We start from the raw sequence: 16,227 nt of genomic DNA, 5'->3' as shown, positions 1-16,227 counted from the left end.
ACAGGTTAAAGTTACCAACTAAATATCAGGGACTCTGAGTTTAGCTACAAAGGCAAAAGCCAAATATATTTTATTTACCAGACCTATATTTAAAGACAAAATGACACAGGGCAGTTGAGTTAAGAGATAGAGAAAGATAAACCAGATAAAGGCTAACATGAAAAAAATAGCAAAAATAGTTTCAGGAAAAATGGGATACAAGAATAAAAGTATTAAAAAGGACAATGAGGAATGCTTCCTACTGATGAAAGATATGATTCACTAGGACCAACTTGAGCAGCCTGGACAAAAATGCTCTTGCCTGTCATTTTTGAAATCCTGTCATCATCGGGCTGGGCATCTTTGTCAAGTCAGTGAACAAAACAAACAAATCTCCAGCCTTCAATGGAGCTTTTGTTCTAGTAGAAGACAGACAAACAAAGCAACTAGTAAGTAAACTATATAGTACATCAGATGGTGATTAAGTGCTAAAACAAATAAAATAAAATAGGGAAGGCTGACAGGGAATGCAGTTTCAATCCGGTACTAATAAAGGAAGGCCTTCCTGAGAAGGGGATACATGAACAAAGACTTCAGAAGAGCTGAGGAAGCAACTAAGCAGATTTCTGAAGGAGAGAATTCCTGGCAGAGGGCACAGCAAGGGCTCAAGGGGGAAGTGGGCTCAGGATGGGAGAGGCAGTCAGTAATGGGGGGAAAAAACAGACATCCATGAAACACAAACTAAGGTCCCCTCCCCGAATGATTTTAGAAAGGCTCAAAATAAAACACATGGGATGGGCTACCTGAAAAATGACATAACCCAAAACATTACTAAAAAGAAGAGAATTTTAGAAATGTGTGACATCCAGTCAAGGAGACCTGAATTTAGTCTAAAGAGATGCTGTTGGATTGTGACTACAACTAAAATAGCTTAAGCCTACTCAATTATACTTTACCCACTGTGACGGAAGACAGTATAAAAAGAGAAGGGCTTAACAAGTTTAGGGATCTAATGGACAGCATGGTGACTGTAGCTAATAGTATTTATAAATGTTAAAAGCTGTTAAGAGAGCAAATTTTAAATGTTCTCACCACAAAAAAGAAATGGGAACTACGTGATGAGATGGAGGTGGTAGCTAATACTATGGTGAGAATCATTTTGCAACTTATAAATGTGTCAAATCAATACATATACCTTAAACTTACACAATGTCATGTGTCGATTATATCTCAATAAAGCTGGGAAAAAAGAGAGAAGGGCGTGCTTTGAGTAGGATTCATGAGATAGGAGTCTGGGAAACAATGTGTGTCAATATATTTTCAGCAAATGTCGTGGTTGAGGGTGTACTGATCAGTGGACTTGAAAAATGGGTTTACTTAGTAGACATATTTTTCATTTGAATAGTAAAGATAGATATATCTCGGGTTAATTAGGTCATAAAATCACCCAAATGATTTCAGGATCAGAAAGCAACCTTATTACTAGTAGTTTCCCATAGAGACTCCCTACAGAAGGAGAGTGTGCTTATCTAAGCGCTTGAGAGTCTAGTCCCAAGGAGACTTTGCCAACATATATGAATAAAATGGCACTCCAGTTTATTCGGAATCATTTATTCTCATGTGAGTTTGGTTCCAGTTGTCAGCAGCCTGGCACTACCTGGGTATACAGAAACAAAAGGGACCTAAGCTAAGAGTCAAGCTTTGAAATAGAGTTATTACACAGAGGTAGAGTTGGGTCACCCAGAATTAGGCCTCCCGGGTGTCACAGTCCTTCATCTGTCTAACCATATGTTTGAAACATTGTACTCAGAAAACAGCACTGGACTTAACAGTTAGACAACTGTCTAGGACTCTGCTACCACTAGCCACTAACCCTGAGCAATGCTACTTAATCTCTCTAATCCACAGAGATTTACATATCTTTCAAAATGGGAGTAATAATAGCTATTCTGTCTATCTCACTGGTTTGTTTTGAGGCTCAGAATCTAAATCTAAAACAAACAAGGTGTAAGAATAGAAGGTATTAGTACTGCCATCATCACATGCCCTACAGCCTGAGTATATAATTGATATACTGAAGCACATTACCACAGTTATCTGAGAATTGAAGGCAAGATGAAAAACCACTAACCCACTGAACAAAATATAGGAAATCCTACCTCTCAGCAACTGGTTTGGCAATGTTTTCAAAAATGGTCTCTTGCTTTGCATCCTGATCAAAAATCCTTTGAAATCTGCAAATGTGAAAACAGTAATTATTTAAAAGCTGAGCCTTCAAACACTATTGGATTAATACATTTTTTTTTCTCCTGAAAGCTTTGTAAATTACCTCATATTTACATCACTGGGCTTACCTAACCTAACACAATGTTTGCCCTGTAGCCCCAAACACACTGTACTCTTGTACCCCTGTATACAAATGGTGGGTAAACAGTATTGCTTTGACAAGATCTGCACAATAAATCCCTCTGAAAAACCTCAGCAGCTTTGAACCAAATAATAAACTGTGTGTTTTTTAGCTCTCAAGAGGGACAGTGTCTGCAATTGGCATCAAATTCAAATCTAGATAAGTGCATGAAATGGAAACCCAAGAACAGGATGTAAACAGCCAAAGAATTTCTGATGTCTGACCTGTAAGAAAAGAATGCAGCTGTGAAATGTATGATTTTTGAACTTAGTTCTAAAGTTTTAAACTGAAGTTTATTTTCCATTAATTAGGTACTGCACCATAGTATCAGCTACTTAATTCTTAGGACGGTTTGTTTCATTTTGTTGATCATGAGTCAAAAGTCAAACAGTAAATTAAGACAGACCTGTCCTATAAAGGAAATCCTGATCCGACTGGCAAGGCTCGAGCCATGGGGAGGGGGCATGGTGTCCATTGCATCCTTCTTGCAATGGCACCCTGACTTAGCTTAGTACAGGATCACAGGCACAGCCGAAAACCTGAGGGGAGACTCACAACCTATCCTTATACAATGTGTTAACTCAACAACCAGCAAGTATAGCCCCCATTCAAACATCATGAAGAAACAGACAGGGAGCAATACAAACAGGGAGGAAAGGAAAAAAGGGAGAGAGGGCAAGGAGAAGGGGGAGAAAGAGAGAGAGAGAGAGAGAGAGAGAGAGAGGGCATGCATAAGCACAGAGGGCAAAACATTAACAATTGATGAATTTCCCACAAAGGGTAAAGGAGATTTGATTGCATCATTCCTCCACCTCTTCTGCGTATTTAAAAGTTTTCAGAATAAAAATTGCGAGAGCGGGTACATTAAAGCAAAACCTTTGAAACACCCAAGTCCTAAGCAGCTTTCCAAGTGCTTAGGAACCTTTGGTGTGTGTGTCTGCCCATACAAGTGAGTTGGGCACATGTTCAAGTAAAGTAGAGACTACATGAAATGTAGGTTTGTTTTCACTACTCAGGAGTTCAGAAGGATGTCTGGAGCTGGGCTGGATATAAAATGGAATGAAATTCATTGTCTTTAATCAACATTAATTTCAAAAGATTCCTATAGCGTATCAACCACCCTTTAGACGAAGCAGATAATGAAACTATATACAAAGAGAGATTGTAAGGCACTCTGGGTACTCATTTAGCAGGCCAGATTATATTTCAGCAATACTTACTGAGTGTGCCCAGAACACTCTTCAAAACCCTATAGGTGTATGAGGGCTTCAGATAGGAATGTTGAGATAACACGGCTGCTCAGGTGCTCTTCAGAGCGCTAGCCACTGTGATGTCTGAGCGCAGACCCAGCGGTGCTTTTAAGTGATGATGCTAAGGCTATTTTGTTTCTTTTACCAGGTTGGTGATGACTGAGCGAATGACTTAGCCATTCCCAACCCCACTTCCTAAAGAGGAATGACATCTACCGCCATGTAAACCAAAGAGATGGCAGGAGTTTCAATAAATCACACATTGTGCATTAAACATAAAATATCATCACCCCCAAACATTTTACTTTATATAATGCAGTTGTATAGTCATCTGGAAAGTCATTATGATCAGCTACCTTCTGAAAACCACTCAAGAGCAAAATAGAATCAAAGAGTTTAATAAGTTCAATATAATCCTTTTCAGAGGAAGAAACTGAGGCCCAGAGAGATAAAGCAACTTACTCATGGCCGTGGAGCTAATCTATAATGTGCCTTGAGACATAATGTAGGTTTCCTGATTCCTAGCAGGTCCTTTCATTTATTAGGAGGTTGTGTAGGCTTTTTCTAAAAACCATTTCAAATGTGGTTAATTGCTTATCTCTTCCCACCCCAAACCTGTTCCTTCCGGTCTTCCTCAACCTGGTAAATGACACCTCCATCCTTTTAAAAGTTCAGTCCAAAACCCTTAAGAGTATATCCTTGACTCCTCTCTTTCCATTACGCTCTGTATACGACCCATCAGCAAACTCTGTCAGCTCTGACCTTCAAAATACATCCAGAACCCAACTATTTCTCAACATTTCCACTTGCTACTACTCTGGCCCAAGCTGCCACAATTTCTTGCCTGGTCTCCCTTGCTCCCTCACAGTCTATTTCCACATGCTGGCAAGAATGATCCTGCTCAAACATAAGTGAGATTATTCCATTCTTCTGCTCACAACCCTCCATTACCTTCTCTCAGCACTTTGGGAAAAGTTCCATATGATCTGTCCACTCTGCTGCCCCTTTAACTTTCTTCTTCCCCTCCAGCCCCCTTGCTTACTCTCCTCCAGCCACACAGATCCCTCACTCTTCTTGAAACGTGCCAGGCACTCTCCCATCCCAGGAACTTCACTCTTGCTATATCTTCAGCCTGGAATTCCCATCCCTCAGGTATCTGAATGTCTCGTTTCCTTACCACCTTCAAGTTTTTGTTAAAATGTACACCTTTCCTGAAGACCCTGTGAAATATTGCAGCCACCCCTCCACTTTGCTGCCCCTCATCCCAGCACTCCTTGTTCCCTTTCCTTGCCTTATTTTTCTCCACAGCACTCAACACTTTCTGATAGATACACCTTGCCCGTCCATCTCCTCCCACTAAAATGTAAGCACCTAAGAGCAGAAGCTTGGTGGCATTCCCTGCTGTATTCCTAGCCATTAAAACAGCACGCAGTGGACGGTTAATAAAGATTTATTGATTGCATGAATTTTCTTGGGAGAAAACAGCCTTTAAAATGCTTAAATATTTATCTCTGAACACATGTATTTTACTAATTTCTTTATTTAAAATACTAAAACCAATGTTTTTAATTCAGAGATTTAGAAAGAATGATTAAGAGATTTAAAAATAAGCAGATAGCACTTTTTCAATAAGCATATGTTTAAATTGCACTCTGTTTGTATCTACATAACATACAGAGTACTTCGGACAGGGCCAATGGATAGAAACATGGCCAATTGTTTCTTAGCATTCAAACAGAATCATGCTGAATAAAATGTTTTAGCAAACTGCGGCTTTGCGGAGACAGGCCTAGGGTATCTGTCATTAAGTCACAGCTACTAAGGTATGTAGCATGCTTACACCAGTGGGAGAATGCCCCCTTCAGAAAAGTAAGTCATATATTATAAGGCTACTCCTTAAAGGATAGAATGAAAGGCAATGAGGAGCCAAAAAGACAAGGTTTGGACCATCTCACTATGCAACGTTGTGCTAGCCATCCTGATTGTACTTACTGTAAAAGGAGACACAAGAAGAAGAAGGGGTGGAGGTGCTGGGAGAGACATATACATGATAGACAAGGGGGGAGCTGTGAAGACCAAAGAGAATCTTTATAAGACAAAGTAATAATAATAATAATTACAATAATAATGAGGGGGGAGGAGAAATAAGAAGTAGAGAGAGAGAGAAAGAGAGAGAGAAACACACAAAAATATCTGAGATGGTTTTATCCAAAGGGCAAGGGCAGGAATAGTCTCAAAATAAGGCCTATGAAAAACAGCATAGAGAGGAATGCAAGAGAGCAATTAGGATTCCTTCAGCAGGACCCAGGAATCTACTACCTAAATTTAGGCCAGAGACTAAATATGGGTTTAACTTGGGCTCAAACTTCTCCAGAAATCAAAAGTGGGGATTAAAGGAAATGATGTCATCTGAAACTGGAGAATAAAGGCAGTAGGAAACAGCCATAATCCCCAAATTCAAGGCCTGGCTACCAGAACAGTATTCGGACCAAGGGCACTGATGACAAGCCAGGGGTGGCTATTTGCTACTTTCCACCTGAACCATAGAGTTCTGAACTGTGCTAGAGAAATAAAACATAACACATAAATATGAGTATATGTGCAATTTAAAATTTTCTAGGAGCCACATTTCTTATGTGAAATGAAACAGGTAAAATTAATTTTAATAATATATTTTAACACAATATATCCAACATTTTATCATTTTAACATGTAATCAATATGAAAAAATCTTGAGCTATTTTCTATTCTTTTTATTTCATACTAAGCCTTCAAAAACCCTTGATATATCTCATACTTACAGTGCATCTCAATTCAGACCAGCTACACTTCAAGTGCTTAAGAGCTACATGTGCCTAGTGGCTGGTACACTGGACAGTACAGATACAGAGCATGCATATGTACACATGAGGTCAGTATACCATTTATGTTATTAAGAAGGCTCACCTATACAGCACACATCTTTAATAAAGTTTAGTCATGCACTGAACTTCCTATAAGAGCTATACTATAGTGGGCCAAAAAGGAAAAAGATAACACTTGATAAACAGATACAGTAAAGAAAGGCTGGGATCTTGGGCTCTCCTGTTGGATACATAAATATACCCCCTTTTTAACTTTGGGCACAGCAATGAAAAGACAACTTGAATTCTATCTACTAGATGAAATAGAGAACTGTGGGCTTCCCTGGTGGCACAGTGGTTAAGAAACTGCCTGCCAATGCAGGGGACACGGGTTCAGGCCCTGGTCTGGGAAGATCCCACATGCTGTGGAGCAACTAAGCCCGTGCGCCACAACTACTGAGTCTGAACTCTAGAGCCCGCGAGCCACAACTACTGAGCCCGCGTATCACAACTACTGAAGCCCACGCGCCTGGAGCCCGTGCTCCACAACAAGAGATGCCACTGCAATGGGAAGCCCGCGCACCACAACGAAGAGTAGCCCCGGCTCACTGCAACCAGAGAAAAGCCCACGTACAGCAACAAAGACCCAACGCAGACAAAAATAAAATAAATTAAATAAATTTCTAAAAAAATAGAGAACTGTACTACATTCTCCCCAAGAAATGGTGCCAATGATTTCACAGTGGCTATTAATTCAGTACAAGAGTTAGTTCAATAGTAAAACAGAAATGAAGATGAAAAAAAAAAAGGCTTACTTAAATCTGTAGTTTTCTCGCTTATTATTCACAAATCCATCTGCCAAATCACGAGGTAAGATGATCTCCAAGCTAGGTGTTAATTTTTCATCTTCATCTATGGAATAAATCTGAAAATGTGAAGACAAGTGAATATAAAATGGTAAAATTATGGCTTGAACAATGACCATGTTATTATGACATGCATTGTAATTGTGTTTAAAAAACTGCACTTTTCAGATAAAAAGTCATAACATAGCACAATTTGGATAATTTTCCTCTTTAAACTCTGTGCACACTCAAACAAATATATGGAACTGAACAAGAGGTAAAACCTAAATCAATGCCTGATCAAAGCTCAAATCCTCTTTGAATGATGTAATATTCAAATTTGAGTATTTGAGTGTCTGTCTCCATTGTTGAGAAGCTAATAGCCCTGAAAACAACAACATATTATCTAAGTATTGCTTTGGAATTATGTACCAGAAATTAACATTTTACTACAACCAATAAGCATTTCTGAGCATTTCCAAAATGCTAGACACAGAGATGAAAGGACTGGGTCTGAGCCTTCTCAGAGAGCTCACAAGAATGCCCTAATTCAAGTTATGTTCAAAGAAGTAAACGTTTCCACGAGACATATTCAAGCATCTGATAAAAGACATGTGGTTTCAAAGGAGACATGTAATTCATGTCTTTGATGTCATTTTCAAGATTCTCCTCCCAGCTCAGCCACTAATTAGAAGATGACCTGGGAGAAATCACTTAACCTCCTTAAGCTGATATGGAAATGAAGGGTCTTAGCCAACCGCCTTTACAATTGTAGTATTCCCTGATTCTTTTCTTGGTTACCTACTCCTTTATTTATTGGCCAGGAAAAGCAAGAGTCAAGCCTATAAAGAGATCATGGGGAATAAAGAAAAGTCTACGATTCAACGTCCAAAGACCTGGGTCTAACACTGATCTCAATTTACCAGCTGTGTGACCAGCCACCGCTTTCAGAATCTCGGTACCTTACACATAAAATGAAGAAAACAGAATTGCCTCCATTACAAGATTGCTGTGGGGATCAAAGGATGTCATGGAAATGGAAGCATTTTGTAATGCACCATAAAAAATGTTAGTCATTAGATTTAGAGGTTTTTAAAAAAGACTTCTTGTCTTTCATCAAGAAATAAAATTCCTTCTAACAGGCAATACTTCCTGTTTAAGACCCATTTAGATGCTTGATTATGGGGGAAAAGTCATATTTTTAAATAAGTAAAAGCCTATCTAAATCTCCAGAAAGTCTGAATCATTTTCCTAAGCAGATTTTTATTGAGCCCTCTCATTTAAAATGTGAGAAGCTCATGTAAGAAAAGTAATGCTGTAAAATAAAATTATTTGTAGAAAGTAATGGCATCAGGTCCAAGGCTTTCTGTCTAGGTTTTCTCAAGAGACATTTAAAAATTATATACTATAGGGCACTACATTATTTTTATTTTAAAGGTTAATGGCTAGACAGGTGAGTTAAAGGGGTGTGTATAAGACATAAAACATACAGGAGTGAGGGGTGCCACACATTTTTTAAAATCTGTGACACTCAGTACTCAGAAGAGAAAAAGGACCAATAGAGTAGGTACTGTGACCCTCAACTCCTCTCATTAAGCCATTCTTTGAGGCATTAAGAAAAGTCCCTAACGAAAAAACTTGTTTAATCTAATAGATTGGCTTTCTACCGTTAGTCATAAAAATATGTGAGATGAGTAGTTTGTTTTTAATAGGAGACAGATCAAATGCAAGGATGAATATGAAAATATTTCAAAATATACAAAGCACTATACAAATGAAAAGCATTGCCATTGTTAAAATTATCACAGAGCATCTTCTTATGTATCTTTTAATGTATTAATCTATAAATTATCATAATTTAATATATAGTGCCTTAGGGAATACGATTAATGAAGTAATGGAGCCACAAAATGAAGAGGAAAAAAAAAAAACACCTTTGAATCACTCTTGGTTTAATGTTACAAGGGGCATTTCTAGTCAGAGAAACAACCACACAGTCTTTGGGGGGCAAAAGGATAGGGTGCTAAAAGTGGGATTTCTAAGGAAGAGCAGGGATACTCTCTGCTCCGGGCACAGATGAACTCAAAATTCGTTCATCTGTGTTCTCTTATGTTTGTGTTATGCGGCATAATGTTGCATCTCGGTAAGAATCTAACATTATTAAAATACACTGTGATACCTAAAAATACTTCCTGGAGTAGCAAACAAGCCACTCTACAGAATCACACCAAAGAAATGCAAAAGGAGGCACACTGAAATATTCAAACGTTGCATTTTAAGTAAAGAGGAAGTTCAAATTAAATCCAGCGTTCTCCATCAACCCACCACCACCCCCAGTCCCACTTCTATCCATCTTCTCATGTTACCATATCCAAGCACCTGTTTCTGACTGCTGAGTCAATGTAGACAAGTTCAATATTTTTAGCTAAGAATCTGAGGAGGGCTGGTGGGGGGGGCAGGGAAATGTTACATATAATTTTTATAAGTGATGCACTTTTACAACCCTTCTTGAAAATGAATGTAGGAGGAGAGAAAATGGGATGATATCCATGGCTCCTTTCTATACTCTTTATTCCTTAAAATTAAAAAAAAAAAAAGCCAATATTTTCTTTGGAGTCTTCTCATGCATCTTTTCCTAAATGTATTCCACGAATGAAAAGACTGAAGATGATGACGATGACAAGACACTATATTCTCCTTGATTTAAATACATAAATTACATGAGGCAAATGCTAAATTATGAGCTGCTATGATGTCACATATATACATACACACTCTGTAGATATGGGGTAGAGATAAAATATTATTAATAATATGCCCATTCCAGAGACTCGTGAACAGGACTCAGATTGCCCTTGCCTATATCCTTATTTTGTGAGGCAAAAAGGTTTTGTCCCAAGAGCCAAGAGCTTTGGAATAAAGAAATCTTTAATTGAAATCAGGGTTCTGCCACTCACTAGGTGGGTGGCTTGGCCGAATTATTTAACCTGTCTGAGGCTCAGCTTCCTCATCTATAAAATGAAGAAAATGACATCAATCTTGCGGAGTTCTCCTGAGACTCAGGGATAATGCAGACAAAGCATCTAAGTGGTAAGAATGACTATGGTCCTTCCCAGGGAAAGAAAACAACGTTTGAGAAGCATTCAAAGTACAATATCTCTGCTCAGAGTAAGGGTCATGTCTTAACCTTCTTTGTACCCTTTTGAGTTTAGCACCCTAGAGGAAACACCTAGTAATGCTCAGTTAATGTTTTCTGAATAAAAAGTATATGTGTATTCTCTGTGTCAGGATGCATAAATATATCCATATCTGCAATGAGTGTATGTCAACGTTCATGCTTCTGTTCCTGATAACAATATAGTCAGTCAACAAATTCTAAGGGCGCATTGCGTGCAGAGCACCGTGTATGCTTTGTGTATCTTTATCTGTAACTATTATCCTATCATCTCAGACGTGGATAGACACGTTTCTCTTGCTTGCACGTTTTGCCTGAGGACGAAAGAGAAGCTTGAGTGTACCTGGGTGGGCAGAGCTGCGTGACTGTCTTCCAGAAAGGTGCAATAACGGTGAACAGCTGAGGCGCACTCTATGTGAGCGTACACGCAGACGTACCTGCACGTGCACGTGTCTGCCGCTGCGTGAACAGGTGTGTCCGGGGCTACGCATGTGGCTCTGTGAAGGTTAGTCTGGACCCGCAGGGCTGGGTTGGGTGGGAGTGTACTGGGTGTCTGTCTGTCCGCGCCCCTGACAGCAATGCGCTGGGGTCTGCGAGGCTGCCCGGGCTCCGGGTCCAAGTGCGCTGAACTCCGGGCCGCATCCAGCGCCTGGCGCCGAACCACTCACCCCGGCCCAGGCCCCTCCCGTGCCGCCCCTCCCCCGGTCTGGGAGGCCCCGCCGCGCCGGCGCCCGTGCTGCTCCGACCCGTACCCCTTGTTGCTGCTTCCGGACAGTGGGCTTCACCCTGGCGAAAATTTGGATAGTCTGCTTCACCATCTCCTCCTCGGTTTTTGCACTGACCCTTGACCTCTCTCTCAGGCCGTGGCTCCCAAAACTTCTGACTCCCGCCACCTCAGGCGAGACGAAACCTTAGCAACAGTAACTAGGGACACTACCCAAGGAGCACCGCGCCAACCAGGACCTCCTCCTCTTCCTAATTGGTTGCTGACGGGTTAAGGAGGCCCGAAGGGAAGGATTGAGGGTGGGGCGGGGCCGAGTCTAGCGGGGAGAGTTGCGCATGCGCACGGTCAGGTCTGAGATCTGGCTTATCGCCAGAGCTGGCCTGGAGAGTGTTTTAATGGGGTGGTAACCGTCGTGCCTTGCTAGTTCTTCAATCCATTCTTTCTCTCTGCCAACACCTCTTTTTAGCACTGAAGTCATTCTGGTTTTTATTATTCATTCATTGAAGAAACGGCACTTGATCTGTGACAGCAATATACTGGCCCTGGATCCTGAGCTGAGCAAAACTTCCTGTGCCCACTTGGAGATTAGGGTCTGATGAAGGAGACAGAGTTTTAATAGGAAATTACAAGTTATGTTGGGGTAAGCGCGGGGTTCTGTGGAAGGACACCTCATCTAGTTCTGTTTTGGAAGAGGCCAAAGTTGGAGGAAGGGGGACTGTTTCCCATGCAGTGGTCCTGTCATGAAAGGATGGGCTCCGGTGTGCACTGTTGGTGGGAATGTGAGTTGGTACAGTCACTATGGAAAACAGTGTGCACGTTCCTTAAAAAATTCAAAATAGACCTGCCATGTGATCCAGAAATTCCACTCCTGTGTATATATCCAAAAGAATTGAAATCAGAGGGATAGTTGCACTCCCATGTACACAGCAATATTAGCCAAGATATGGAACCAACCTAATTGCCCACTAATGGATGAATGGATAAAGAAAATGTGATATATATAATGGGATATTATTTTATATATATATATTATGTTTTATGTTTATAATGGGGATATATATGAAGATTATTCTGCCAAAAAAGAAGGAAATCCTGCCATTTGCAGCAACGTGGATGGGCATTACGCTTAGTGAAATATATTGGAAAAGACAAATACTGTATGCTCTCACTTATATGTGGAATCAAAAAAAGTTGAACTCATAAAAACAGAGAGTGGAATGGTAGTTTCCAGGGGCTGGGGGGTGGGGGAAATGGGGAGATATTGGGCAAAGGGTAGGAACTTCCAGTTATAAGTTCAAGGGACTTAACATACAGCATGGTAACTATAGTTAACAATATCATGTTATATATTTGCTAAGAGAGTAAATCTTAAATGTTCTTATCAGGAGAAAAAGTAATAATGAGGTGATAGAGTTGTTAACTAGCCTTATTGTGATAATCATTTCATAATATATGCATGCATCAAATTATCACATTGTATACCTTAAACTTATATGTCAATTATATCCCAGTAAAGCTGGAAAATAAGTAAGTAAATAACAAAAAGAAAAGAGGGGCTCCTCAAAAGACACTGTTAACACATGGAAAGTTGTTCCACATCATTATCCACCAGGGCAATACACGTTAAAAACCACAATGAGATATCACTACACACCTATCAGAATGGCTAAAATTAAAAATAGCCGCAAAACCAGATGCTGACAAAGATACAGAGAAACTGAATCACTCATACATTACTGGTGGGAATATGTAATGTGAATCATATCATAGATAATTGTACAGCTACTCTAGAAAACAGTTGGGTAGTTTTTTACAAAACTAGAGATGCAGCTACTATAAGATCCAGCAATTATGCTCATGGGTATTTATCCCAGAGAAATGCAAACTTGTGTTCACACAAAAATCTATACATGAGTGTTCATGGCAGCTTTATTTATAATAGCTCCAAACTGGAAACAACTCAGATGTCCTTCAACCACTGAAAGGTCAAACAAACTGTGGAATACTAGTCGGCAATAAAAATGAAGAAACTACTGATACACATAACAACCTGGATGAATTTCCAGGGAATTAGGCTGAGTGAAAGAAAACAGACTCAAAAGTTAAATACTGTATGATTCCATTTATATAACATTCTTGAAATGTCAAAATTATAGAGATGGAGAGCAGATTAGTGGTTGCCAGGGGTTAGGGAGGCGGGGGGGGGGGGGGGGGCGGGTGAGGTGGCTACGGCTCTAAAAGGATCTTTGTGATGCACTGCTCTGTATCTTGACTACGGTGGTGGTCACAGAAATCTATATATGTGATAGAACCGCACACACACACACACGTGCATATAAAATTGCTAAAAGTTTAGTAAGATTGAATAAGATGGATGGATTGTATCAACATTCATTCCTTGGTTGTGATATTGCACTATAGTTATGAAAGATGTTACCAGTGGGAGAAACTGGGGGAAGAGGATGCAAGATCTCTCTGCTTAATTTCTTATAATTGCACGTGAATCTACAATTATCTCAAAATAAAAAGGTTTTAAAAAGAAACTCTTGGAGAATGAAAAGACAAACTGCAAACTGGGAGAACATTGCTGCAAAACACATACCTGATAAAGGACTGGCATCTGTAATACTTAAAAACTCTTAAAACTTAATAATAAATAGGAAAACAAACTACACGATTTGTTTTTTTAAGAGGGGTGTCAAAGCATTAAACAGACATTTTCCACTATAAGGATGGCGAGTACATGAAAGATGTTCAACATAATTAATCATTAATGAAATGAAAAATTAAAAGCACAATCAGATACTATTACACACCTTTTAGAATGGCTGAAAAGAAGAAGATAAGCTGGCATTAGCAAGAGCTGGCATGGATGCAGAGTATCTGGAACTCTCAAACATGGCAGGAGAGAATGCAAGATGGACCAGCCACTTTGCAAAACAGTTTTCTACTTTCTTATATATAAAATTGTATATATACTTACCATGTGACCCAGCAATCCTAACTTCTAGGTGTTTACCTAAATGAATTGAAAACTGATGTTCACACAGAAAGGCAAACAGGAATGATTATTGTGGTTTTGTTCACAATTGCCAAAAGCTGAAACAAAGCAAATGTTCTTCAACTGCTGAATGGATAAACAAACTGGTACCTCCACACAATAAAAAGAAATGGACTGCTGATGCCTGTAACAACATAGGTGAATTTCAGATTTATTATGTTGAGTGAAAGATGCCAGAGGCAAAGTTACACACTTTAAAATTCCACTTTTATGACACTCTGAAAAAGCAAAACTATAGGGATAGAACCACTGACCAGATCAGTGGTTGCCAAGGGCTGGGGGTAGGGAAAGAGGTTGATTACAAATGAGCATGGGAGAGTTTTTTGGGGGGTGATGGAATGGTTTCATATCTTGATTTTAGTTGTGGTTACGTGACTATATACATTTGTCAAAAGTCATAGAACTATCTATACACTTAAGGGGTAAATTATACTGTATATAAATTGTACTATTATAAGAAAAGCAAAAACAAAAAGAAATAGAGGATGGGGAATGAACAGGTGTGGCAGTAGTGGGAATGGAGAAGAGGAGAGAACCAGGTATTTATGAAATAGATTTTAAGGACTTTTTCACCTGGTGCTGTGTGGAAAGGAAGAAATGACTCAAGATTGGGCAATTGGGTTGTTTTCATACATTGGCCTTTGTGAATCATGCTTCAGGGAACATGGGAATGCATGTATCTCTTCAAGATGCTGGTCTCATTTTCTTCAGATATATTCCCAGAAGTACAACAACCTGTGTCCATCTACGAACGAATGGATAAAGAAGATGTGTTGTATATACATATACAACGGAGTATTATTCAGCCATAAAAAGAAGGAAATTGCAATTTGCGATAACATAGATGAAGGTAAGTGAAATAAGTCAGACAGAGAAGGACAAACACTGTATAGTATCACTTGTGAGTGGAATTTTTTTTAAAAGTCAAACTTATAGAAACATGGAGTAGAATGGTTGTTACCAGGGATTGGAAGGTGGGGGAAATGGAGAGATGCTGGTGAAAGTTTCAGCTGTAAGTTCTGAGGACCTAATGTATAGCATGGTGACTATAGTTAATAATACTGTGTTGCATACTTGGAATTTGCTAAGAGAATAGATCTTAACTGATCTCAGCAATTTTAAAAATTGCTTTAAAAAAAAAATTTTTAAAATTAAAATTTTAAAATTAAAAATTTTAAAAGTTACTTTAAAAAAAAATTTTAAAGTAACTATGTGAGGTGATGGATGTGTTAATTAACTTGATTGTGGTAAATATTCCACAATGTATACCTATATTAAATCATCCCACTGTACACTTTAAATATATACAATTTTATTTTTCAATTATACCTCAATAAAGCTGGAGGGAAAAGACTGGGCAATTGGGTGTGTGGTGCAGGTACTCACATGAGCAGGTAAAATAGATCAGAGCAGGAAAGAGGAGCGAAAGGAGTTGGGGACGTCTCAATTTCAAGTGCCTGTGGGACTTCAATCCATAGTTGGATAAAGCTTAGGAGAAAGCTACGGCTGAAAATACGGAATGGGGAGTCATCACAGGGTTTTTTTTTTTTTTTTCCAGAAGGTGATCAAGTCATTTACAAGGACGGATGCTGCAATCCTAACAACACTGACGGTTGGAGCTGTAAGCAGGGCTACAAAGGAGGCTGGAAGAGCAGCTGGAGTGATGGTCTGAGGCAGAAAGGAGAATGTTGTAGCATGAAAGCCAAGGGGAGAGGACGCTTAAGAAGAAGAAAGTGTCCAACAGTGTCGGATACTAAAGAAGATGCACTGAAAAATGTCCATGCAATTTAGCAACTAGGAGGTCACTGGTAACCTAGACAGCGGCTTCAGTGGAGCGATGGGGTCAGAAGTCAAGATTACAGGAGGCCCAGGAGTAAAGGAGAGGCTACTGTTCCAGAAGCTTGCTGCTGAAGGGTTGTGAAGAAGTAAAACACAGGGTGAAA

At 39.5% G+C, this 16,227-nt stretch overlaps 1 protein-coding gene across 1 annotated transcript in view; it reads right to left on the bottom strand.

The window, feature by feature from the left end:
* KIF6 (kinesin family member 6) overlaps positions 1-11,391 on the bottom strand; it is a 390,258-nt gene extending 378,867 nt beyond the window's left edge. Inside the window, exons 1-3 of the mRNA XM_036869162.1 lie at positions 11,252-11,391; positions 7,295-7,404; positions 2,139-2,213 (exon numbers count right to left, since the gene is read on the bottom strand). Of these exons, the coding sequence (XP_036725057.1) occupies positions 2,139-2,213; positions 7,295-7,404; positions 11,252-11,317 (251 nt within the window). The 5' untranslated portion in view covers positions 11,318-11,391. The remainder of the gene's footprint in view (positions 1-2,138; positions 2,214-7,294; positions 7,405-11,251) is intronic.
* Positions 11,392-16,227: the final 4,836 nt, after the last annotated feature.

This window comes from Balaenoptera musculus, chromosome 11 (assembly GCF_009873245.2).
Source record: "Balaenoptera musculus isolate JJ_BM4_2016_0621 chromosome 11, mBalMus1.pri.v3, whole genome shotgun sequence".
Lineage (NCBI taxonomy): Eukaryota > Metazoa > Chordata > Mammalia > Artiodactyla > Balaenopteridae > Balaenoptera > Balaenoptera musculus.
This window is presented reverse-complemented; position numbering and strand designations above follow the sequence as displayed.